This window comes from Struthio camelus, chromosome 3 (genome assembly GCF_040807025.1).
Source record: "Struthio camelus isolate bStrCam1 chromosome 3, bStrCam1.hap1, whole genome shotgun sequence".
NCBI classification, from domain to species: Eukaryota; Metazoa; Chordata; class Aves; order Struthioniformes; family Struthionidae; genus Struthio; species Struthio camelus.
In genome coordinates, this window is record NC_090944.1 from 23,624,902 (window position 1) to 23,652,799 (window position 27,898).

Here is a 27,898-nt window from a genome sequence, read left to right on the forward strand (position 1 = left end):
AAAACCTGTGGCTTTTCATTCTCTAAAATTCTTCTCCCCATGAACAAATGGGATCTAGTTTTCAAACAATTTTGCATCAAAATTCCTAATTATGAATGTTTCAGATCTTAAATATCTCCTAATTTGATGACTGCTCTATTTCTTAGCCTCTTGAACACTTTGTTATCTGTCCTTCTGCGAAAGGATTTTACTTTGCCATTATTAGGCAAATACAGGTAGTTCATACATACTTTTCAAACAGGCACTTCATAGTTTATTGGTTGGAATATTTTTATATCACTGTAGGATGAAGCAAAATGACAAGTTTTTGCTGCATATTAGTGAAGTTTCACAAGTAGTTGTTACTGTGATGAAAGCAGTAACTGCAATAAGTGTTTCTCAAAAGTATAGCTAAACGTCTATGGTGTGAGCCTGTAATGAAATTAGGTATATACTTTCGAAGAACTGAAGTTATATTTCCAGATAATGAGTCAGCATAAAGGATTAATGTTTCTAGGAGTTCTATTTTGGGATCTAACTACAGGGTTTCCACTGCGAGTGATGGCATTCTGAGTGAAGACATGGCTTAAATATAGCAGTACGTTAGTATGTAGTAGAAGGTGATATCAGAGTTACAAAAAGGTAGTACGAAGTGAGCGGTGTTGTGGGGGTTTTCTCCTTTGTTTTAAGTGATTAAATAGTACACTAGCTTTTTATTGTGCTGGGACTGTGTATTAGTATTCAAATATTTTCTTGTGCCTTGCAAGTAAAAAGGGAATGTTGTTTGTGTATCAGCTGCATATCTTCATCTTCCTGGTTTGTGTACAGGGAATTAGAGACTAGTAATTGTCAGCACTAAAAGAAGGTAAAGATGCATGTTGACTTCAAAATCCAGTATTTTTAGAAGGGGAATTCCCTTGAGAGTTTGATGAAAAATTGTATGTTCACCTTGAAAAGTAGACTACAGCTGTCGTAGCTAAAAGGGTGAACATGCAGACATACTTTCTGTACTTTATCCAAAGGGAACAAGAGAGAGAGTGTACTCAGGAGCACCTGTTTACTGCAAGGAAAACGTCTAATTCTGATACTTACAATTTCAGAACAATTTCATTGTATTGCTTGTGTTAATAGAGACCAGTCTTACTTGAATTAGATTTGAAAATAGTAAGTTTCTGCGTTGATGAAATTGCCCAACTAATCTGAAAAATGAAATCTGTAGTATTCGTAGTGCTGTTTCTCAAAAAATAAGACACTGGAGTTTTCTTAAAGCTGAATAATATATTTAACATACTGTTATGATTTGCAACTGTTTTCACTTTTAGCAGTAAAAGACAAGGGAAATTACTTTAATTTTGAGTCTTTCTGGAAGACTACAGTTTGCTTAGGTAGTTTGATACAACTCCTTTCAGAAATGCAAACAAAAAGATCTGACGTATGCATAAGCGCACTCAGCTGTTTGGTTTGCACCTACAAACTGGAATATTGAGGAAGAAGAATGTTCTGAGAACTTGTTATGCAAATGCCAGACCAAGTGTCCCACTTTATTTCAGAATTACCATCTAGAGTATTACCACAGCAAATAGCTTTTTTAACTGGAATGAGGTTTAACAAGCTGTAAAATTGATAGTCGGTCATGATTATCAGAAACTCATTTCAGAAACTGCGGTGTGAGTGGTTTCTGCATTGTCTGTCTAGTAATGAAAATCAAGTTCTAAGAACATTGGGTTTACCTGAAATGTTTTCAAACAACCAAAGAGAAATTTTGTACATTTAGTTCCACTGGTTTTGTTCTCACTGAACAAGAGACGAAGCTGCATCTAGTAAAGGGAAGGCAAACAAATATTGCATATCTACCCCCCCACGGCTGCCATAGCACGACAGGAGGATACACGAAGGACTACCATAATCTAGAAGGGAAGAAAAATAAGGTTGGACATTCAGCCTTCATTCTATTATATCCTTTTTTTGACAATTTTTTTTCTTAATATAGTTGCATGAGTATATTTTAGTAAGGCCACTTCATGACATACACATTAGCTTAAAATAGATGCAATATTACTTAAAAACATGACTAAATCACACATAGTTTCCATGTGTATCACTAAGATTATAACAACTCTTTTATTCCACATAGGGCTGACAATAAGTCCTTTCAAATGTTTTTACTAAACTCACAGCCTGCTTTATAGGGGTAGCACTTGATTTGGCTGTTGCCAAAATGTTGTATTTGAACTCAGCCTCTTGTGTTTGATGTAAGATCCACTGTCCTGTTGTTTCAGAATGGTTTTCTCTTAGTCTCTGATGTTGAAACTCTTTTTTTTCCTCAGTTTTTTGTGAGTTTGACATCTGATGTCTTTCTATGGCCAGAGCCTATGTTACTGGGCATATGGAAAAATCTCTGACTTATTTTCTTTTAATTGCTTGTAGAAAATGAAACAGCTTCTGTAGGGATAATGAGACAGTTGCTGAAAATAATAATTTGAAAATGGATCAGTAGAACTGAAACTAGATCAAATCAGGAGTCTATCTAGCCTAATACCCTATTTCCAACAGTAGCCAATAGCTCAGAAAAGCCTGGGAAAGAGTGCAAGAGCAAGACAAGCACAGACAGATGCTTCCTAGTCCATTATATTCTCTCAGTCTACAGAGATACGTCACTCAGATATGCTACACTGAGGTAGATGTAGTGTTCTTTGGTTTCATAGCCCCTGACAGCTTTATCGCCCTCGAATCAAATAGCCTTCAGACCAATGTAAACTTTCTGGCTGCTCAAACATCCTATGGCAACAAGTTTTAGCTGAACACTGTATGACGTGGAAAAAAATATTTCTCTCTGTTTTGAATCTCTTATATGCTAGTTCTGTTTGCCTGGTATATTTCTATGAACTGGTATACAAATAGGCAGTGATTTTACTGTCTGAGTCACCACAGATACGAGAGAGCAGGTTCCAGTCAACTGCCTTTTGTACTGTCTCCTGTTGTCTCTGTGTATTCCAGTTTGGCCATGTCCAACAGGTGTCTCTTATCTTAGATTTGACAGCAGCACAAAACAAAACAAACTCATGATCTTCCACAGACAGGCCCTGATCCGTGACTGATGTTCTAGATGCTGTGATAATACCATTAATGGTGAAATATTCTTTTAGAAAATTTCCAGCCAGCCCTTCAAACAGCAGAGCCTAGCCACGTAATCTGTGGTACCTCTGAAGATTTACATGGCACCCTGTCGGTAGTTAAGCTGTGTTTGCTAGAAAGTTTTTTTCTGAACTGAATAAAAAATACTTATCACAGAATAATTTAGGATGCAAGGAACCTTTGAAAGTCATCTGGTCCAAGCAGATGTGGTCTCACGAGTGATGAATATGGAGAATAATCACTTCCCCTTACCTCCTGGATGTACTCTTGTTAATACGGACCTGTATGCAATTGGCTGTCTTTGTAACATGGCTCACTGCTGACTCCTGTCCAGCTTGTTGTCCACCAGGACCCTCAGGGCCTTTTCTCAAAGCTGCTCTCTAGCTACCGAGTGCCAGTTTGTTCTGTTGCGTGGGGTTACTCCATCCCAGGTATAGGACCCTGCACTTGCTTTTGTTGAACTGTGTAAGGTTTCTGTTGGCCCGTTTTTCTAGCCTGTCAGGGCCCCTATGAGTAGCAGCCATGCTCTCCAGTGCATCAACACCCTTACTGTTATCCCTGAACTTGCCAAGTTTTCTGGGTCATTAATAAAGACATTAAACAATAGATGCCGGTATCAGTCCCTGAGGAGTGCCACTGGTAACCGATTGCCGGGTTGAACTTTAGACCGCAGATCCTGATGGTTGCTTCGAGCTCAATGGTCCAGCCAGTTTTCCGCATGCCTTACTGCTCGCTTACCCAATTGGACTATACGGACGTGATGGGACACCATGTTAAAGACCTAAAGTCAAGGCATAGAACATCCACTGATCTCTCCACGGGCCCTGAAGCAGTCATAGCGTCATGGAACGCAATCAAGTTGGTCAGAAACAATTTGCATGCTATAAATTTATTCGTTCACCTTTTTTTTTTTTTTTTTTTCATGTATTTGGAAATGGTTTCCAGGGAGATGTACTCCATAATTATCCTGGGGACTGAGGTTAACTGTAATTCTGGCCTCCAGTTCTGCGGGTGTTCCTTCTTGCCCTTTTTGAAGATGGGGACAACATTTGCTTTTTTCCAGTCACCAGGAACCTCCTGCAGTTGCCGTGACCATTCAAAGGTGATAGAGCAGCCTGGCAGCGATGTCGAGCTGTTGTCCTTCAGCACCCTCAGCTGCATCCCATCTGGTTCCCTGGGGCTGTATATGTCCAGTTTGCTTCAGTGGTGTCTAACTCTGTGTTCCTTTACTGCATTTTCTCACTGTCCCAGGTTCTGCTAGTGATCTTGGGGACTGAGGCAAAAAAGGCGTTGAGTCTTGGTCTTTTCCATGTCCTTTCGTCACTAGGTGCCATGCCCTGTTGACCAGTGTGCCCACATTTATTCAGTCTTTCCTTTGCTGCTAATCTATTTGTAGAAGTCTTGTTTTACTTCATATCCCTTCACTGCCAGGAGGGCGATATATGTGTATGTATGTATATTGTGTGTATATATGTATATTCTGATTTTTAGTGGCAGTGTAATTCCACATATTTCCCAACCTAAGTGAAATAGGTTTAATCAGTCATAGCAATATTTAGCTGCTCTTTTCATGCTTAGCACAGGATGTTTTGTGATAATGCCAATGACATAATACGCTTGTTTCATTGTGATCATATATAATGTTTGGGTATTTCATGGACACTAATAAGGTGGTGTTTTTTTCCTTAATGCTGCAAAACTGAGCTGCTATACATTAAGGCAGAAAGTATTTATTTATTATTGTTGGTCAGTTCAAGCTGCGATAGCCTGGAATTTTTTTTGCTGTGTGTCTAGCATTAGATAACATTTAGTTTATTTTTAAACACAGTTCCTTTTGATATTGCTTGCAGTTAGCATTAGGAACTTCTGCAAATCATTTCATAAGGTAGAGGGTATAACAAGATCCGGTAATTGGAAGTTAAAGCTAATAAACTGACCAGAAGTCCAGAGCTGCTGTTTTCTCAGTTTGTTGTTGACTGTAGTAAAAATTTAAATGTAGTAATGAGTTGTTCTGCTAGCAACTTCTAAAACAAGGTTATTCACTTATCTCCCTCATAGTCTTTTTAATTACTTCATCAATAAACTAATTTAGTCATGGAAAAACGATTATTTGTGTAGTTGCTAAAATCCACTTAAGATTTAAAAGACTAATTGTTTTTCCATGACTAAATTAGTTTATTGATGAAGTAATTAAAAAGTCCCTAGGAATAACTTATCTGCTCCCTTCTATGGCCCTTTGGATCACCTCCTCTTCTAGCTAGGATCTCACCAAAACCTATTAAAAACTGCGGAGAGCAGCTGTGTTTGTGAAGTACAAGTCTGGACTAATCTTCTAGGTAAAACATCTAATTAATACCTATTTACGCACAGAACAAACTTTTATCTTAGGGACATGTAAATCGGTAATTACAGCAAAAATAGACCCTTACTTCATCAGGCTTTCTGAATTAAATCTATTAAAGTCTGTAGACAGGAGGTTCCTGTCATTCACACTTGTACTTTACTTCCATACATTTTACAATAAAGAAATTTAATTTAAGGACTATCTTCTGTCACAGCCAGAAGTTTCTGGACTTACTGGTTTAAAAACTGATCTTAACAGTGCCCACCTCCATATGTTCAAGTCACACTTAATTGTAGAATCACAGAATATTTCAGCTTGGAGGGGATCTCAGGACATCACCTAGTCCTATCTCCTGCTCAAAGCAGCTGCTCAGTGTCTATGCCAAGTGTGATTTCAGTCTTCTTTGTACAAGACAGCCTATTATGTGTATCTAGTGGGTAAAGGGAGGGTTCCCCCCCCCCCCCCAGCCTTTTTTGGCAATATTTCAGAAATAGGAAATTTCTATGAATTATTTCAGATGACAAAAGCAATCTGGTTCTTCTTGTTCCACAGAAAAACATGCAAGATCAAACAGTTCTAGCTGAATTTGTTATAAAATCTGATACGTTCCTTTCCTCCCATCGCTCCCACCAATAGCTAGAAAGATAAAGGTTGAGGCAACTGACCTCTTAAATGCCTTTTTTTTTATAGCAGTTGTTGAGAAGATTTCAAGTCTCTGAAAAGTCTTAGTCCTCATGGATTTTCCTTATGAAGGAATGATTTGACTGGTTAATTCCTAAAAATGTATGTATTGAATTGTAGCAGGAATCATCTAGAGAGAATAAAAAAGTTTCTGGTCTGTTTTAAAACCTAGTTACTAGTTCTGGCACAGGGATTGGAATTTAAATGTTATTTCTGATATTTTATAACTCATACAATCCTGCCTGGAGCAAGTAGATTTTTTTTCTTTTTTTTTTTTATTCCTGTTCATATATTTAATAGATAATATTTACAAAATAGTACAAATAAAAATAATATTTTCAGTTAGATTTAATTTGTGGGAAAATGCATTATCTGTTTCAGAGGCAAAATGAGAAGCTCATACTGCATACGAAATGGTAATTGTTCTGTGTGAATACACTGTTCCACTTAAAAAAAACCCAAAAAAACAAAAAACCAAAAAAAACCCTAACCTTTCTCAAAACTGATGCAATGAACTCTTTTTTCAAGTTATGTGCCTTTTTTCTTTATAATAGAAACTCTAAGGTTTGTATGAGCTATGATTGTGAACAGGTAAAATTACTTCTAAGGATGTTAATTTGCTGTAAGAATAAGGCATTCTTATAATCATTTATTGAATGATTGTAATTATTATACTTTAACTAAAGAAAAAAGAGTTGTAAGCAGATTTCCTATATTGTCAAATCCATTTCTGTGAGAAAGCTGTTTTTTTCGGGCTACCTAACTTCTCTGGATTAAAATAATCTTCTCCTTTCCAAACAATAATGCATATATATCACTGCGAAGGTAAAAACTTGTTTTCTTGATGTTGGTATTTTATCTGTTATTTGAGAGATCACTGATTAGTATAAATATACTTATTTATTTTGTTTAAATTACATTAGCTTTCCTCTAATGTGATGAGGTAGATACTCATTCAAACTAATCATCAGCTAATTGTTTTGTCCACATTACTAAACAGTGGACCAACACTCGTTTAAGATTGAATGAGGTCTTTTGACTCATTAGCATTTGAAATTAATTTTTAACCCCCCCTTTTTTTCCATTTTTATTTATTTTTTCACAGTGTCTCTAAGCTGCAAACTCCTTTTGTCGCAGTAATTATTTTTACAACTATTTCTTTTTCTGAAAGTGCTCCACAGAACATGTCTGAGTGTTCATACGTGAACAGCAGCTAAATGGTAGGACCATCTTATTTTGACTATTTCTATTTGACTTGCAATGTGTCTCCCCTGGAGCAGAAAGCGTGCCTTCTGCTAGCCCATTGATAAGAGCATTCTGATACCCGAGGGACTGATCTTGATTGTTGACCTTAAAAACATCTGTGGCAATAGCTCTTGCTGCACTGCTCCGTATTGCATCTGAATTCTTCATTCCAAAGTTAATGAGCTTTTGATTGCTTCACTTCTCTTAATTACTGCAACTGGAAATCAGGGCTTCGTGTCTGGAATTAATTTGGAATACAGCACTTACACTTTAGGAAATACATGATTCATGCGATTAGGATGTACTGCGAGAATCAAGTTTGAAGTTAGGCAGGAGATAATATGATAGGCGGATATTTATTGGGGTTGGAAGTGTTCTGAAGAGTAAATTAAACAGTCGCTGATATTTTTAATACAGGGAAATTTTGTAATCGTTTGTTTTGAATCAGTGGTTGTAATAAAACAAGTCATTTTATTACTTGGAGTGAATTCTGTTTTTAGGGGAGGAGAGTGCTGGATGATATCTTGACCTTCCTTTCAGCCTTATTTTCTGCAATTCCAGTTACAATAAAACAGATAGTTAAAATTTTCATTATTTACTCTAGTTAGCATCTTTTTTTTCAGTTGCCACATTGAATTTTTACATATTGTTTATCTAAGACTGCTAAATAGACTAGTAAAATTATATAATAAAACATAGCTACTTGCATTTTATGAAAAAATATATATGAAATACATTTATCTAAAAACAGGTTCACAATGGACCCAAGGGGTACGTGACTGGTGTTCCAGCACATGCAGTGGCTGGTTGCTGAAGCCAACTTCACAGCCCGAACCGTCTGAGCTCAAGAAACAATAAACAGCAACATTTCCATGGTAGAGAAGCAGAACTTTATTATGAAACAAGTCTGGCAGTCAAAATGTGATTTTAAGAATAGACTGTGCATCTGTCTCTCACCTCAACCACAGATGAGCTCCCTGACCTTTTATTTGTTTTCGTGGTATTATCGCTGATTTCTGCAGCCGTAGCCTTTCAAAGTCCTGAGTAGGAAAAGAGAAATGAATAGATGCTGTGTTTTCCATTTGGATTTTTATGAAAACAGCAGAGGTAATTCCACTTTTTCAGGCTATCAGAAAGACGGTTACAGGCATGTATTTGTTTTCTATGTATTTGTAAATCATCTATTTGCAGTTCTATTAGTACGAGTTCTGATGATTGCTTGGGAAATCTTCATCTAAACTGATGCATAACTGGGTTGCTGTGGGAGAGTTACAGTCACAATTACCATACAGCTCTTTGTTCGCTTGTTAAGAAGGTAAAATTGCTATTAAGGGCCTTGGAGCATTCAAATTAATAGGAAATTATCTCTAATTTTATTTCAGCAGGTTTATAGTTCGGGGCTTCAGTGCATATTAGTTTTTTGAGAGTAAAGTGAACTGTAAAATCAAAATTAACTAAAGGATCTGGACGTGTTTAATGACTTCAGATAAAAGCAGATTATTCTAAACTAGTGAGTTTTCCATGGCTACCCTGCTTACCAGCAACACATGCAAGATCTATTTTATGTTACTAGGGTTTAAGGGGAAAATGGCGACAACTGGCCTGGAGGGGAAACAAGTGATAAATTTAACAAATGTATCTGGGGAGAAAGTATTTTATGTAATAGTTAAGTGTAAATACCTTCTTTTACTAAAATAAATAATATTCTAAAGATTAAATCACTGTAAATATATGCAAAGCTGCTGGTTTATTCCTCTAAGTCCTCTCTCTTTTGCTTAAGTGTCTGCCTTTTTGTGTGTTTCTTCTTAAACTAATTTATGAAGAATATCCAGGTAGACTTGGAAGGGACCTTAGAGATCACTAGTAATGAAAATATTCAGTAGAATTTGAACAGGACAAACAGAGATTCATTTCTTTTTGACAGACTTTTCCAAGCCTTACACCAGACTCCCGATAATTACGCTTTGCATGTTTTCTCCGTGATCTCGTACACAGTATAGCTCTTTACTTTGTTAAGGAGAATGGTGAGTCTTCTGTTTTATTTCTACGTTAGGATGCTTTTCTTTATCTACTACATCCCATATGCTGTCAGAAATCAATTATATTACCTCATTTTATTTTTGAGAAAATTCATTTTATAAGTTATGTGTCTTTTATGTTAATCTTTTAGATGTTTACCAGTTGATTAACACTTCGGTCTAGCTCTGTCTCTAAGTATTCTAATCTATAATTCAGAAAGTCCTTCCTTTTTTAAAGATAATCCTTTGGTTGGCCTTTTTCAGTCCTGTGGACCTCTCCTGTTCTCCGAAAATTGATGGCTAAGATAGTCGTCTTAAATATTTTAGAGTGAATTTCAGTTGATCTTGCTGCCTTCAGTACTTTTTCTCATGTGTGGTGTATAACTTTGTTGTTGTTGTTCTTATCCCATGTAAATACATCCAGATACGTAACATTAATGAAAAAAAGATTAAAGAAAGCATAGAAAACTTAAACCTTCTGTGTGTTGTTTGCCTTTCTTAACTCTTAATGGACTTTTGTTTTAATTGTTCTTATTTATTGAAGAATGCTCTCTTGCTGCCTCACATCTCTTGTAAACTATAGCTCATTTTTGCTTTGCCTTTCTGATCTTTGTTTATGTATTCTTGTGCTCTTTAAAGTTCATGTTGTGGCATCTTGAGCAATTGCTTTGTGATGATTCTTTTGCTAGTCTTTAAGGGTGAAGCCATTTTTAGTCCGTTATCATCCTGTCTTTACAATGGAATGGTTTGGCGCGGTGCCTCTCAAATAGCAAGGCAAACAGCATAAAGCCATTAAAATGTGTGTGCAGGATCCAGCACAGGAGGTGACAGTCCCTGAGAAATACTGCGTACAATGTTTTCTATAATGAAGAAAAATCTGTATTTAATCAGTAATAAAGCATATTTAAACCATTTCAATGTTTATTTATTTCCATATTGTGTAGAAATCAAATAACAAGTAAAACCTGCTCTTAAGCGTTTACATACCTATGTGTGGGCAACAGCTGCTTTTAGGAATACTTTAAAACACTTTACCAGCTGTGCGTCTAAACTGTGTGTACTCAACACTGCTAAAACTTAAATCCATAATTAACATACAACTGTTAAATTTAAGACTTCTACACACTGCTTATGCTTTAGTAAGGGAACAAATGATTTAAAAGGTATACTAATGATCAGTAAAGTAGGAACTAAATTTGGTGAAACCGTATTTTTGCCTCGTACGTCAGCTGTTTTTCCTGCTATATGTTATTATGAAGGTGTCGGTCTTATTTCCGATGGTAGCTTCCGTGATACGGAAAGAAAGAAAGAGTTACTTGGGAAAGATGAAAATTATTTAGGGGTCCATTTGGCATATGGAGGAGTGTAGTGGGGGGTTTTAATCCAGATGAAGAGTCACTAGATGGTCAGTTCAAGTATGTGCACATTTAGGATGTCTGGCAATTTGCTATTGCACTTTTCTAACTTGACCTATATGATTTTTAAAGTTCAAACCTTAGTTAGCCCTGCGGCATAGTTTATTAATATAACTTTTTATTTGAGGATTTGAGGGACGGCTATCGGGGACAGAAATAGCAAGGTTTTGTTTTGTTTTGTTTTTTAAGATGTAATGGTTTAATGTAACTTCCCCAGTTATGAATTCCCCAGGACTATGAATTGTTTCCTCGGGATACCGGGGAAGCAACTGATACCTCTTTTATCTTCTTACTTTTTGGTGCTGAGGTGCTATATTTTTTTTCTCATCATGAGGGCGATGCAATTTCCATGTATATATCAACTTTGGACAGGTTCAAATCGCCACCTGAATTTTAGAAATTACCATCAACACAGTATGGTTCAATTCTGTGAGGGCTTCAAGTGGGTTTACCCAGAATTAACATTGAGCTTAGTTATTTAGAAGCTGCTGTTGTTTTTCCTTGTTCCTGCCCCTTTTGTCAGAGAGAAATACATAAACATTTAGTTTTTAATATATCCAGAAGTTTTCTTGCCCAGATTTGCTCAAGTTCGTTGAGGCCTGTGCCAGTGCAAGTTGCTTGCTAAGAAAAGCCAACTCCATGTCGTTCCCAGAGTGGATTTCCGGAGCCAAAGTGGCCTGAGGCTCTTTCCCTCTGTTGCAGGCGGGGGTTGCAAAAATGCCTACTTTGAACCTTTCTCTTGGAAAACGAGCTCTGGAGGACGTAGAAACTTGTCTGCCAGGGGCTTGTGACGGCCCGCTGCGGGCAGAGCTGTCTTTGCCAGCAATGTGTGCGTTCGGGAGCTGCTATTTTTAGCCCTTTAGCTTTTGAACCTTTTGTCGTAACAGAAAGAGGAAGTGAACAGTGAAATCGCTTTAATAACATATTTCCTAGTTGAAGTGACTTATCTGTGAGGCCTAGACAGGGAGTATGTCATTTCCTGCATTACTTATCTTCAGTTTGGAGGTCTGTTTTACTGTGTAATGCTTTGACCCAGCTTCTTCTTAACTAGTGCAATTTCAGCGTTCAGTGAAGTGTTTTAACAAAAACATAAAGCTTTAAGGAAACACCTGTGTCAGAACGTTAGCGTGTAAAACACAGGCGTCTTTCATGAAGTACATGTTGACGTGTATTGAAAATCCCTTATCTTAAAATTTATTTTAAGGATGTAGAATTCTGCCTTTGAAAGAGCATAGATAAAGTTCACGGGGATAAAAGTAAGCTGATGCTCTTTTGAGCTCCTCATGATGCTGACATTGATCACCTCTCTTTGCTAGTGCCTACGGTCACCGGCTGTCCTCAAAAGTTAGGGTGCTCCCAAATAGTTAAGAATGGGCAGTTCCTTTGCTCTCAAATTTCCGTTCATTAATAGCCGCTTGTGAAAACTGCTGTCAGAAGCCTAGGAAAAGGAGGATGAAAGAGCTAATCAACAAATTTGCTGCAAATATGGTACCCAGTTTTTACAGCCTACAGAAAAGCTTTGGATTTGGAATGACAGAGGGAGGACACAATGACATCTAAAATGATAATAAACAGCTCATTTTAAATTAGAAGGTATGGTTCTTTTCGATCCTTTAATGCATCTTCACTAAAATATCTGTTGGAATTGATAACTTTATTTTTTTCTTTTGAATTTGTGAATAAGATTTAAATAGGGCACACTAACAACGTTTTTACTTGGTCATCCTCTAAAATACCTTTGCATGAGAACCATTGAAATAACACTTGAACTTCCTTCTCTTGTCCAAAAAAATGGAAAGAAGATATACCTATTTTATTTGTATTAAGACAGAGTGCTTTTATTTCTTTCCCCTTAAATGTCTACACAGTTGTTTAGTGATCAGTAAAATATTGTTTTGGTAGCAATGAAAGGAGACTGGAAAACAGTTGAATAGATATTAGTCTGCGAAGAGAGGAATAGAATAAGAATATGCTCAGAGCTTGAGAGAATTGGCTTTTATTTTTAAGTCCGTAAAAATGAGAACTGTGATTCATCAGCAAAATATGCACAGGAAGAATTGTGAAACCCTAATTGGGTTAAAGGATTCTAGAGAGTAGCGAAGGCTTTTACTTCAGCACAGTAAATTGGCCCTGTAAACAGCAGTCATATATTAATGCAGTTATATTGCAAATATATTAGTGAAAGTGTAGCTTAAAGTCCTATTTGATATTGGAGTTACGTATTGTGTATAGACTGCCAGCTAACTGGAATTGGGACTTCCTTGTGCTAGCTATTATAAAATCATAAAAGAAGGACCGGCCCGTTCGTACTCCATCAGATCACGCAGTATGGTCCTTTTCTTGGTGTGGCAGGTAAAGATGCATATTTCTGGAGATACACTGTGCTGCAGAGCAGGATATCTATTTTTGAAAGCTAGTATTTGCTAAATAGCTGTGAATTACAGATTCTATTATGTTGTTTTGTAGGAAGTCACCTACACTGATTTCAGTTGGGTATGTGGGTTGATGTAATTGTTGGAATGCCTAAGCCATAAGTATTTAACAACCTTTTTAGTTTCGTTATTTCTTTAGTAAAAATTTCATCAGATCTAAGAATGCGTTTAGTCTTCTGTTGCTTTGAAAGATGAACAAGATGTCCTCATGCATCGTGTAGAAAACGCTGACAAGAAATGAGAAATCTGGTAACCCCTTAATGGGTCTGGCAGGAACAGTTACGGTCAAGGCTCAGCTAATGGCTATAAGTATTATTTTTAGTGTCTAAAGCTTGATGCCGTATATTCTTCAATGTCTTCCTCTTTTTGCTTTTTAAACACTATTTTATGTTGCTTTTAATAAGGGAGTTCTAAAACAGATTTTAATGATGTGCAAGATCTTCAGATCACAGTTCTTGTTACATAGATTCAACAGTAAAATTCCACGTTTTTTCTGTGCTGAAACCGCAGTATCGTAGGTGTGGCATCTTTTGAGGTTTTTTTGGGGAGGGAGGGTGTTCTTTAAGAATTTTTGCTTTATAAGATGTTTCAATGCGTCTGTGAGGCTCTGATATTTTATAATAATAATGTCAAAGTAATAAATGTAATCCTCTCAGGAGCCTCACAGATGAACCTAGTGAGATGCTAGTGATATTTCTGTACCGATTTCAAACAAATTACTAGTAAGGCAAGCTTATATTCTGTAACCTTTATCAGAAGGAAATAGACCGTGAAATCACACAAACATGTCTGTCCTGTAATTTCTTGAGCAAGTCCTGTTTTTCATATATGGTCTGGTGACTGTTACTGATATTTCCCAAGACATTTTCATTACATAGGAGGGGGGGAAAAAACCTTTTTGCAATTGAATCTCTTAATTTTGGAAGTGCACTTAATCACTAATGGCTTTTGTGGTGAAACTAAATACCTCATCTGTGGAGATGTCGCTTGTCTTATTCATGTGCATGTATATTTAGCACAGTCTAGCATTCAGAATGTGTTTGATAGTCTTGGGCCCTACCCTTAACGCTGTCCAGGTAGTTGTATTATTAGAATGAGTATAATAATTTTAGTAAGATTTGTAATAGAAATGATCCTTTCCCAGGTACATTTTAAAAAATCAACAGGTGGTTAACTATAGCGTCATTTATGTCTGTCAGATATAAAGAAGAATGAAAGACTGTATAGTTACATTGGTTGCTTATTAATAAATATAATATTGTCTCCGATTTAAATCTCTGACTCAAATCTCTGTGTTGCCCTGTTGAGGTTTAAAGAACCTTAAGAAACAATCTCAGGATTTTGTTTTTAGAGCAAAGAATAAAACTCTCGGTCCAGGCAGAGCCCTGGAGATGCTGCACGGGAAGGGTTCTGGCTCTTCTTAGTATCTGAAGTTTCTGTTTACTTTTCTTTGTTCGTGTATAACTAGAAAGGTCTCTGTACTTTCGAGTAATCTTTTTTAAGCTAAGGAAGATGAAATTATGTAGCAGGTGTTTAAAATACTATTTTCAGTCTAGGTTTCGGTGATCTCCTTCCTCGTCATTCTTAACGGTGCCAGGACAGTTGTTTTATATGGAGGCATTGAGAACTGGTAGCAGAATGACACATAGAGTTCTGGCTTGTCTTGTGTTGAGTTGCTCAGAAAAAGTAATCTAGTTCTCTGAGCTTGAATTATGTAGTGCATTCTCTTTTTACACTTAGGTCACGTCTTGCTTACAAGAAGATAAATATGCAGTCAGCTTTTGAAAATCCAGAGTAAGAGGGGAGAAAGAGCCTAAGCAAAGCTCAAACAAATGGATAATACGAATGTAAGGTTTTGGAATATGCAGTAGAAGTGGAATGGGAAAAAAAAGAAATTGACTGGACCAAGTATCTTAAACTGATGTTTACCAGTAAGACTACTACTCTAGTTTAAGCCCTAGTGCCACTAATCTGTAGTAATATATCTATACTCTTTCTGGACTGACCTGGAGTCAGTCAATGTGTTTTAGCTCCTTTACCATGACACATACTTCAGAGAGAGTTTTATTTGCCTGCTAGGAATATAATGTATGCTTGAAGAATATATAACCATTCTCAGCATAGTAGTTTTTAACAAGTTGCTAATTTCTATTTTAGAACTCAATTAACTACTACTTATTTCTTTCCAGGACGGCTTGAATTCCTTGGTCCTTGATCTGGATTATCCAGCGCTGAGGAAAAACAAGAACATAGATAATTTCTTAAATAGATGTAAGTTGCAACGGACCTTAAACAATGGCACGGTTGTGATTAATGTCTTAGAAGTTGAGTGATCAGAAATGCATTACTCATTTTCATTTTACTAATGGTTAAAACTCTTGTTATAAAGCTTGTATTTTGAAGTATCAGTTATTACAGTGACGTTTTATTTTTGGGAGTTGTTATATTGATAAAAATATGTTGGAAAATACTGGCTGTAGAATGTAATTTTTACAACTACAGTTATCAAAATTGTTTTTATGTTATCTTTTCCCTTAAGTATCTACTGTGAAGTAATTCGCAAAGCATATCATAGTTATCACTTTGTAGTAATTAATTACTCAAAATGTAAACACGGCATATAAACTCTTATCTAATCTAAGAGAGAAGTCTTCTGTTGACTTTGAAACTGAATTATTACATCTTAAAGTCTGCTGCACCATTTATGTTGTGTTTGTTCTCTTACAAGCAGCCATCAGCTTTTTATGTGATATCTGCAGCTCTTTTCCAAACTCAGTGGCATATTTCTGTGCCATTTTTCTAGCTCAAAAAAGGTGGCTCTGTTGCTGTCCAGATAGCTCTCTGTGACCCTATGTGCAGCAGGCAGGGAGAAGCAAATCACAGGCTTTTCTTTGCCGCCCATACACACAGAACACCACTGGAAAGGACAGGATACATCAGCATATAGAAGCAAATGAAACATGCTCTGTTGAAGTAAACTAAGCACCCAAGAGTCGTTCTTGTTTGGTAGTTTTGCATGAGGCACCCAAGACAACATGGCGGGATTAAGACCACACGGAAGGCCTCCAAGATGCCATATGGCTGGGGAACAACCAGAAAGAGAATTTTCTCAGCAATGAGTATTTTAGTGATGTATCCAAACCGATACACTATAAGAATCCTGTGTAAGCATCTATATTCAAATTGCTGTGAGGGAAAAACCCTGTCTGCAGCAAATGTGAAAATGATGCAAATGATGATATCATTACCTGTTATGAACTGTTTAAATCCGCCTATGTATTACAATACAATTTTTGCAGTGTGACAAAGCCAGATGCCTTTTTCACTTGTAAGGAAATAGTATTTTCTTCTGTGGCCCCTGAACTTTCTTGCTGGCTGTCTTCCCTTTTCTGAGTACTGCTGCTCCCTCTTCTGCTCTAGCTTCTCTCCTGTTGTTCTCTATTTTAACAATAGTTGTGCAAACGTCTTAAAAATGATTAAGCATCCTATATGGGAGGCCAGCTACCAGCAATGGGAGAAACCTGGAAATATACTTTGGTTCACAGTTTTATGTCTGCCTTATCTTTAAATCATCTGACAGTTTACAGATGAGGTAGCCATAGATCAGCTAAAGAGGATTCTGTAATGTTTAAAAAAAATCTGACATTTATGGGTGGTATGTGAATGCTTTAAATTTGCAGTAGTTAATAAATGTTTTCAGCAGTGTACTTCACACTTATCTGAACTGCCTTAAAAAAGCGTTTAAAGAAGTTACTTTGGTTCACACATTGTGGAGCAGTGCATCTCTTTTAAGTATTAGTCATATAACTTCTGTGCTGTTATAGCATTGCCTGAGAGAGAATGGAAAATAGCGCTGCGTATCTTCTGTGATTTACTTTCTGAAAAAAGTCTATCTGAAGCGAGACTTTTGTAGACATTTGATGCTGGTAATATGTTGGTATTGAAACTGAAAGAAGCCGTCCTGGCTCAGCATTTTGTTTCAAATTCCTTTCCGATGAAGATATCTGTGTGGTTTGTTGTGAACCAGGTTGGGGAACGGATCAGAACTAACACAAAGGTTGGTCTGGTTGGTTCGTTGGTTTATTTTTATTAAAGCTAGCTAGGTATAGAAGGGAACGAAGAATGGATTTGGGAGAAATCCGAACAACACAGGGAGTGGTTCCATCCGCAGGCCCACTAACAGTTCAGAAACTCTGACTCGATAAACTTACCAGTGACTTCATATGCATTAACCAGCATCACTCAAAAACTGGAAACCTCCATTGCTAGAGTATTTTTCTGATGTTTTGGAGGATAGCGGACTTCAGACTGTAATGGCAACATACATCTTTACACTATAAAAGGAGCCTTTAATGCAGGTATGTCACTTGTGCAGCAACCGTGCAGAAGCTCTGCAGAGGCTTCCTGGAAAGTTGTCTTTACCATTTTCTTCTCCAAGCAGATGCTGCTTAGAAGCTGTACCCATTAAGCAAAGTTAATCCAGAGGAACTTCTTGCAAAAATAACAATTTTGGTTCCTTCTCTTCTGCTTTGTTATGGTGCTTGAAGGTTCTGACTCATATGCCAGCTCTGCCGTTACTGACATAAATGCATTATCTAACGTGGTATTAATGCCTGTCGTGATTGTAATTCTTTGTATTCCATAAGTCCTATCAGTGAAACAGATGAAATGTTGGATGCCAAGAGAAGTCTGAGAAAAAGTGTAGTGTAGATCTCATGTTGAGTTAATGAGCTAATTGCCCCTCTGTTTTTTGTCTTGACTTCTTTAAGGCCACTCCTTCACAGGTCATTGTAGTCACTTCAGCAGGTTTAGCTTCAATTCCATTTTAAACAATATTCTGTTAAGAGTCGTGATGGTGGAGGTATCAAATAATCAACTTTTCTGAAGGAAAGCATCAATTGGAGTCAAAATTTTTAAGAATGTCTTAAAAGCATAAGCAAGTTGTACATCAGTGGTGTTAGCCCACTTTTCCATTTGGTCACTGGACAGATCTAAAGCAGTTCATTTCTTCCATTAGACTCATTTTCACAGAATCACAGAATTACAGAATGATTGAGGTTGGAAGGGACCTCCGGAGATCATCTAGTCCAACCTCCCTGCTCAAGCAGCATCCTCTAGAGCATGTTGCCCAGGATCACATCCAGACGGGTTTTGAATATCTCCAGCGAAGGAGACTCCACTACCTCTCTGGGCAACCTGTGCCAGTGCTCTGTCACCCCCCAGGAAAGAAATTTTTTCTCAGATTCAGATGGAACTTCCTGTGTTTCAGCTTGTGCCCATTGCCTCTTGTCCCATTGCTGGGCACCACGGAGAAGAGTCTGGCCCCATCCTCTCGACACCCTCCCTTCAGATACTCATTGATGAGATCGCCTCTCAGTCCTCTCTTCTCCAGACTGAACAGGCCCAGCTCTTGCAGCCTTTCTTCAGAGGAGAGAGGCTCCAGTGCCCTCATCATCTTAGGAGCCCTCCGCTGGACTCTCTCCAGTAGTAGACAGAGAGGATGACCTCCCTCGACCTGCTGGCAACACTCTGCCTAATGCACCCCAGGAGACCATTGGCCTTGTTGCCACAAGGGCACATGGCTTTCTCATGCTTAACTTGTTGTCCACCAGCACTCCCAGGTCCTTCTCTGCAGAGCTGCTTTCCAGCAGGTCAACCCCCAGCCTGTACTGGTGCCTGGGGTTATTCCTCCCAGGGTGCACGACTCTGCACTTGCCTTTGTTGAACTTCAGGAGGTTCCTCTCCGTCCAGCTCTCCAGCCTGTCCAGGGCTTTCTGAATGGCAGCACAGCCTTCTGGTGTGTCAGCCACTCCCCCCAGTTTAGTCTCATCAGCAAACTTGCTGAGGGGGCACTCTGTCCCTTCCTCCAGGTCATGGATGAATACGTTGAACAAGACTGGACCCAGGACTGACCCCTGGGGGACACCGCTAGCTACAGGCCTCCAACTTGACTCTGCACCACTGACCACAACCCTCGGAGCTCGGCCATCCAGCCAGTTCTCACTCCACCTCACTCTCCACTCATCCAACCCACACTTCCTGAGCTTGCCTAGGAGGATGTGATGGGAGACAGTGTCCAAAGCCTGGCTGAAGTCCAGGGAGACAACATCCACTGCTCTGCCCTCATCTACCCAGCCAGTCATCCCATCAGAGAAGGCTATCAGATTGGTCAACCATGATTTCCCTTTGGTGAATCCATGCTGACTACTCCTGATCACCTTCTTGTCCTCCAGATGCTTAGTGAGGACCTCCAGGAGGAGCTGTTCTATCAGCTTTCCAGGGCTGGAGGTGAGGCTGACAGGCCTGGAGTTTCCTGGCTCCTCCTCCTTGCCCTTTTGGAAGACTGGGGTGACATTGGCTTTCTTCCAGTCCTCAGGCACCTCTCCTGATCTCCAGGACCTGATCCCTCACACAATCAGGGATGGCTCCTCTGCAAGTCAGAGGACTTCTGCTTTGTATGCCTTCATGTCTTGTGTTTGTGTTGATCTACAGAGGACCAAATCTTTTTTGTGTACCCTTGTCTTTTCTCTAGAAGGGGAAATGCTAGCCTGTCTGAAGCTGTGCCTGCTGGTTACGGGTAATTCTGCAAGGTTTCCAGCACCTTCTTGTTCCCCATACCCCTTTGACTAGGTATTATGTCTGCATCCCTTTTTACTTCATATTTGCTCTTTGTTTTATTTGTTTGAGGGAGGGCGTGATATTGCAATACTTTCTGCTGTACTTCAGTTTAATTTCTGGCTAGACTTTTGCCCAGAGTAGCAACTTTCAGCTTAATATGCTCCACAGCATCACTCATTGATTGAGTGTTTTTGGTCTGTAAGGATAAAATTTCACTCCCTTATATTCTTTTTTTTCCCATATATACACACCCATAACTACCTGATAAGTTTTCTTTTTAACTTCTGAGAAAATAACCTGGGTATAACCTTTTTCTTTTCAAGGGCAAGGAAAGCCTGGTTTTCTTCCCCCATCTCTATTGTTTGAGTCAGGTATTTATTTGATTTGCACAAGCACTTGTAAGCTTCAGACACATTCTTGTTTCCTGCTGTCAGTGCCTGATCCAAAACCTCTACCTCTTTCAGAAAATGAAGCTCCATTTGTTTCAAGGTTACAGTGTCATTTTTGAGCAATAAATCAAAAGCTGACTTAAAATGCTCTTATTATCTAGTATTCCTGGTCCTTGCTATGTTAAAGAAGAAACCTGAGTCATAGATGATGAAATTTTCACATTTTAGGACTTCTACCCAAATGCACAATACCCAAATCATTTTTTATATGATTCCATTATAATCTAGGATTGCGCAGTCCATCTAATATCTTCCTTTTCACTTGACATTTTTCTTCTACTGAGCTTCATGCTGTTGCGATTTTATGAAGATATTATCTCTGGTTTGTGCATACAGACTCGTCTGCATGAAAACTGTGCAATACCTTTTGAAAATTCAGTCCTATCGTAAAATTTTTCTTAGGAGAGTATTGTTAAGGCTTCCTGCACCTTGAATCTGAACATGTTATATGATACATGAACTGAATCATGTGATCTAACTTGTTGCAAATTTCATATTGTTTCAGGGTTTCTCTGAGCTTGCTTTGTAGTCTGTTTTTTTATCTTTCAGGTTAGTTCCTTGCTTTGATTATGTGTTCCACATCTGCTAAACTTTATGAAAAAAACAGATGGTCCATCTATATAACTCCACAACATCTGAATGTCTAGGTTTCTTTTTAACTAAGTTTATTAAATCTTTCAGTAGAGCAAGTAGGATTGCTCCATTCTCATCATTTCATAAGGATGATAAAACCAGCAACTCAATTATTACCTCATTTGCTTACTTTGTATATTTTTATTGCTTAATTGCAGTGTTTAATGTTTAAACATTTTCATTAGAGCATATTAAAATTGTTTATAATTTCTGTGTTTTTTTAAACATAGAACAAACATATTTCTGTGAGTTTCCAACCAATAATTGAGATAATGTAGGACTATCCCATTCTCTTTCAATGTGTTTCAATTGCAGCACATCTCGGAAACATTTGAAAATAAATTCATGTGATTTCCCCTCCCTAACAAAATGTGACATTTTATGCACAAAGGTGTAGTGGCGTGTTCTCTCTGACTTGAAATTTGTTGTTCCTTCTATACGGTTCTATGCATGTTCCTTCTATAACCCTGGCTAGTTTCAACTCCAGCTGAGCTCTGGCTTTCCCTGCCTGCCTGGTGTATTCTCCTGGGTAGCTCCTCCCTGCTTCCACCTTCCAAATCCTCATTTTTCATGTTTGAGTCTGCAAAGGAGTTCCCCATTCAGCCAAGCTGACCCCCTGCCATGCCTGCTCGATTTCCAGCTCACCAGAACGGACTTTCTTGTGCTGCAAGCATATCTTCTCCGAAGATCAACCCATTCTTCCGAGCTCCTTTACCCGCCACAGCAGCTTCTCGTGGGATCTTGCCTATGTGTTTCCCTGAACAAGCCCAAATCCATTCTCCTGAAGTCCATGCTCTGCTGCTTGCATTCCCTGGTTCTCTCAGGATCTTAAATTCTACCATCTCGTGGTTGCTTCAGTGAAGGCTGCCATTGACTTCACATTCCCTTCATCATCAGTTCTTCCACATCTAGCAGAGTGCCTCGCTATGTTGGCTTTTTGCTCACTTAGATGAAAAAAATATATTTGATGGAATCGAGGATTTTCCTGGATTGCTTGCACCCAGCCAGTTTGCCCTTCATGAGGATGTAGGAGTGGTTGAACTATTTACTAGATACTCATTATCATTAACTCCCTATTGACACTGTCATGTGTAATGTCATACTGAATTAACTGTACCTCTCATCCTTTTTTCACCATCCAAGTCTCAGATCTCTTTATCTCTTTTAATTCCTTTCTTGGGAACAAATCCCACAGTCTTTGACTCTAAACAGGGGTCTCACAGTATGCACCTCTACACCTCTCCGCAGATGTAAAGCATCTACAGCTCTTCAGACAGTTTCATGTTCTTTCCTGGAAAAGTCCTTGCTCAAGCCAACCTTTTGTTTAGTTTTTTCTTCATCTAAGTATGTGGGGGGGGGGGAGCGTCAAAAGCTTGTCACGCTGAAGAATGATTACCTCCAGTATCACGGCTTCCATTATCTTTTGTTCTTGTTTAAAAAAAAAAAAAAAAGATTTTACAATGCATTTAGCCAGGAATGCATTCACTAGGATGCTATATTTACAAAATTAAGAGCCTTGGATCTCCCTTTTTGCTTTTTAGAACTAGAGGTCAGAATTTCATTGCATTTCCTCATACATTCCCACAGTGGCAAAGGAAAAAAAATTGAATGGTAAAGCTTATCTGCAGACTATTACACCAAAATATACTTGAACAGAATGTTGTGAATTAAAAAGTGTAGAACGAGGCATGCAATGATCATTAAGGAAAGCACTTTGAGATGGCCAGCAGTGATACAAGCATACTTTAGTTGAATTAAAATGTCGTATGGAATGAATAAATGGATTCAAAATCATATCGTTGTATAAGCTAGCCTGAAGTTGTACAGGAAGGTTATTGAGTTATATTTCTCACTGTCCGACTGCTGTTGAATCCTGCAGGTGTGTAGCAGCAGATTGCACCTGCTGTGCTTTTGTGCGTACCAGGTACTTCACGCTCCTGTGTTATCCGTGGCAGTCAGTGACTGGTGGCAGCACAGCAGATGGCAAGGAGTAAATATAGGAAAGATTCAAGATAGGCATGGCTGGTTCTTTTGGTTACCGGAGTATTCTTGGAAGCTTGTAAATGATTATTAAAGGTCTGAAATGAGAATCAGTTAAATCCCCCCAAAAGTTTAAATGTTACGGTGAAAGGTAGAGGTGGTTACTGTTTTCCAGACAATACCAGAAAATTGAGATTGAATATTTAAAGGGTTACCAAGAAGGCTGCAAACAGTTAGATTCACATAGCTTGCTTTGACGCTAAATGTCAAATATTAGTAAAAATTATTGTATTCTGTTATGCATGCATTATAATACTTTTTGTTTCATTTGTTTTAGATGAGAAAATTGTGGAAAAAATCCGAGCTTTACAAATGAAAGCTGAAGACTACGATGTTGTTAAAGTGATTGGAAGAGGCGCTTTTGGAGAAGTGCAGCTGGTAAGAGTGTCATGATTTATTGCTCAGACAGATTTATGGCTCCAGCCAGAAACCACCCCCCTCCAATCATACATGCTTTGCATTTAAAAATGTATTCCTATTAAAAAAATATTAAAGCAGATATTATTTTCATTATATCCTCAGGTTGTTTCTGTGCATAATAAATAGCACATCTAAGTTCAAAATTTATATTGGAATGGGAAGGAAGGAATGGAGAAGCGGTTTACCAGACTTTGATCAAAATGAAAAAGGCAGTTCATGGCAAATTTAATTTTTTGCTCACAAGTGTCAACATATAATAATGTCTCAAACTCTCCCTTTTAAGAGCAAGCTGAGAGTGCAACAGAAAAGTTTTGTTTTGTTCTTGTGACTGTGATGTTTACATTGTATTTAACTAATATTAGTCATGTAAATATTTTGTTAAGACTTTTTTCTTAACAGTCCTCCCCCACCAGCACGGTATCCTATGTAAGGTCAAATATAGGAGTAGCGTTACGTCTTTAAATCTATCTTGCAGGTAAATTATACTTTAAAAAATTTTTAAAAGTTTTCACTGGATAATTTGATATATCATGCGGAGTCTGCTTTGCCTTTAATTTTGATTTTGTTGTGGACTTCCAAGTTGTTGTGTGTGATAAATAATACAAAACTGTGAGCATATGGATAAAATAGGTTGATCTATCAGTCTGTAAATACGGTGTAGAAATAAGGACCCCATGGAATCTGAGAGTACAGACACCAGGAGCAAGTTATCATGAGTTAAGAGACTGCTGTGTATCAGCTGATCCACGATCATCGTCTGTATAACCACTTTTAGCTTGAGACAGATGAGAAGTCAGTCAATGGAAAGGGGAGTAATAAATCTGCAGCATTTGAAGCTTGTTACCTTGTGCTAATTTTTTGCCTGTGTTTTTTGACATGAAATTGGCATTTCACTGTTCTGTGCTAGTTTTGCAATAAGATACGGGACAAATCACGTAACTTTGTAGTGTAGAGCATTTTTGACAGATATGATGATATTCTGAGGTTTTGTTGAGATATATGTAAGCTTTTAAAAACAACTCAGAAGTGCTTACAGTAGCTGCACAGTGTATAATTACAATTACTTTATTATGTATTTGTAGAATTGTGTTTTTCATATTGATATTGGCAAAATAATAAAACTGGAGCCAAGAAAATTACTTAAAATAAAAAATAGAAAAGTGAAGCAAAAAAGGCAGGCCTATAAGACTTTTATTTTTCTTATTGCTCATTTACTTAGCAGCGGTTTGTTCTAAGTTGCACTAGCTTAAACAGATGTAATTTTGATCCTTCTTTATCAATAAGTCAATATTTATTTTTTGATGAAGTAATTACTAGAACTGTTTCTTCACTTGTTGTGGTAGATGAGTTAAATACTGAATTCCTCATTTTAAGTTAATACAATGTAAAGAAGGTGAAGCTTTTGCTTAAATATTCTTCCTGGCAAATTGTATAAAATGCCTTTCAAAGTCAAATGAAAAATAGAGTGGGGCAAAACTGCACCTCCTGTAATTTTCAATCTCAGATGTGATTCATATGACAGTGAAAAACATTTAATCAGTTATTTTTAATTTATTTTGTTTTTCAAGGCAATTTCACCCATGTGTGGCCATATGAGAATGTAGCTCCTTCTCTCCCGTTTCTTTCTGGGTCTGTTCTACTTTGCTTTATTCGGAAGAATTTTTGAAGTATAGACAGTAGAATTTCCAAAAATACCCATTTCCAGTCAAGACATTAAAGAATTAGTGTGTATATTGAATATGCTTTTATATCCTTGCTGGCAAGAAAAAAAAACTTCAGCAGAACTGGAGGTATTTGAAAAGGAGCTGCTGCAGCGAGCTGCATAAGAAAGTGTGGTACTCTTAGGTCTCTGTCTTTTCACTGACAATTGTGTCGAATGTTTTATTTTAAAATCTTCTAATACTGTTTTTTTTTAATTAAATATTTCCACTTACGGTAGCTTGTAAGGACTAGAGTCACTCTTACATCTGTTACGAAGGGAAAACAAAAGAGAGAAAGTCTCCGTAACCAAAGCCATGTATGCTTTTTAGATGTCACGCTGATATGTTTGCTAGAAGCATGCAAGGGCATTGTATTTTTAATGTGCTTCGGAAATCAGAATACATTGTTTTCTTATGCACATTTATAAGCGCTTAAGGGTTTTTCCACATAATTAAGTAACTACTTTGCCTTTGCTTTTTACATTTAATTTTAAATACAGGTTTTTAATTTGTTTTGGCTTAGAATGGAAACTTTTTTCCCCTAATTCACTGTGTCATACCTATCTTTGTAAAGTTCTAAATTAGAGACGATAGTTCACAGGGTACATACTGTAATTATTTAGGTAGTTCAAGGGGGCCGAAGACAGACTTTGCTTGTCATTTGCCATTATTATAATGCAATGTCAATATTCATAGTAATCTGATCATATCTTTTTTTTTTTTTTTTTTAAGTAGCCATTGAAGCCCCAAAATAACAAAATTACAAATTACTAGGACTGGAAGGAAATTTCTGTGTGTTCACGTAGAGCTCTTCGTGCCATTTTAAAAGAACACTCTTTCTCTGGGATCTAAAAATACAAGTAGAAACCATAATGTATTCTCTTACTCCTAAAAAGCAATGGGTTAATAAACACATCTGTAGATCTGTACTAATATTAGCTAGTGACGAGGGCATACATACCTAGATTTTTTTGCCTCACAAGGTATGATACAAGTTTGAACTATTGAGCTAAAGCTGTATCTATTTCTGTGCCATTCAGTGTGTTGCCACCACAGTTGCAGATGATGGATTTGCAGTAATCAAAATATTTTGCAACATGTTCTGTGATCAAAATAGAAATTTGCTCCGGTTTGGGCTAAACACAGAAAGAACCATAAATGAAATACGCTTGAATATATGAGCTAAATTCATGAATTGCACGTTCTTTTCTCAGCGCATGCAATTGTGCATTGTTAAATATCTGTTACGCAAAAATAAGCCAAAAAATGAGTGTGTTAGCATATCGTGCAAAATATTCAACCTGTCCCTTCCTTCCTTCCAAGAAAAGAAAAAAATTCCAAACTCTGTGCTCCCAGGTGGCAGTTTCCTGTGAAAGAAGTGGTGTGGAGAGATCAGCTTCCCAGATCGTAGCTAGAACGAAAAACGCGTTCACCACTGCTCTGTCTTATAGCTAGATTTAAAAAAGCTTGCCTCTTTTCCCCCGCAAATTCTGTCCAGTAAAGACAGGTCAGATGATTTTGGTCTGAGCATCGAACTTGGTAAAAAAACAGTTTTCTGTAACTGCAGAAGTATTAAACTCTGCTCTTGCAATCTGGCCTTCGGCTTTGCTGGATGTGTAGCGGTGGGCAAAGCTACGAGGTCGCCAGCTGCTGGATCACTTCTTCTCTAATGCAGTGGAGTGAATAAAAGTGACGGGGGTCTAGGGCAGACAGAAAAATTGAGTTACAGCGCTTAATGCTTTAGTGGTTTATGCAGAAACAGTGGTTTAAGAAAGCACGCCCTGGATTAGTCTTTGCTTTTACTTAAGGAAAAAGCCTCTTGATTTGAAACTGAAACGTATCCTCAGTTCCTTCTCCCAGGTCTAATCACAAAATGCCCAGCGACGCTGCGCGCTGATTTGCTTGTATGCCTGCCGAGCGGCACGCTGAAGAAAGGCTAGCTCTTCTCCTTGCGTTTGGGTGGCGAGGGATGTTCTGCGTGACAGTCTGTGCTGTGTGATTTCGTGGTGTTGCAAAGCAGTGGTTACCATGGTGTGTGTAGGCAGGTTTAGTTTCTGCCATTAAGTGTTTTGTATATCAGGTTTAGTTTGGCAGCCACAGCTGATGTGCGCTTTAGGAGTAGTGCGTATAAAGCTGTAGTGGTCTATTAGCTGGAAATTTTTCCAGGACGTTAAGTGCGATACCATTTCTGTAATGATTTCCTATGGCTCTGTTCAGTATTTTGGGATATTTACAATTATTTCAAAGCTTTATGCTTAATTTCAAAACTTCAGTCTAGGATCTTCATTTTCTTTCTTAAAATGGTATCGATTTTAATACTGTGTAGTTAATCATCATGATAACTTGAAACAGTTTGGTGGTTTTCTTTACCTACAGATCGTCTCTTGGTATGAATGCTCTAGAAGTTATGGATTCATTTCGTGCATACTTGTGTCTTGAAAGTCTTACCATTGCTGTTATTTTACCTTTCATTGGTGAGAGGCAGGTTAGACAGAAATTCTTTCTTCATGCATTTTCATGGATTAAACCAGGCCATGTTACTCTATAATAATGGCATGACAGGATTTTCCTACCTATTTTGGGAGTGACTCTGGTAATGTGAACTTGGAGTTTAAATGTGGCATTCATGTAAACAGCTGGAAGAAACTGAAATATCACGACAGTTTAACACCAGGATAATTTGCTATATGAGCTAGTGTATATGTATATGTGCAAATATAGCTTTGGGTAAAGAGCACACTGGCCTAAACATCTAAATAGCCTGTCTTGAGGGGCCATGGTAGTGATAT

The 27,898-nt window shown here is 37.8% G+C and overlaps 1 protein-coding gene across 2 annotated transcripts in view; it reads left to right on the top strand.

The window, feature by feature from the left end:
* Nucleotides 1-27,898, top strand: part of ROCK2 (Rho associated coiled-coil containing protein kinase 2) — a 98,121-nt gene that overhangs the window by 27,431 nt on the left and 42,792 nt on the right. For both annotated transcript variants that reach the window (XM_068937173.1, XM_068937172.1), the window contains exons 2-3: nt 15,439-15,520; nt 23,267-23,367. In XM_068937173.1, the coding sequence (XP_068793274.1) occupies nt 15,439-15,520; nt 23,267-23,367 (183 nt within the window). The remainder of the gene's footprint in view (nt 1-15,438; nt 15,521-23,266; nt 23,368-27,898) is intronic.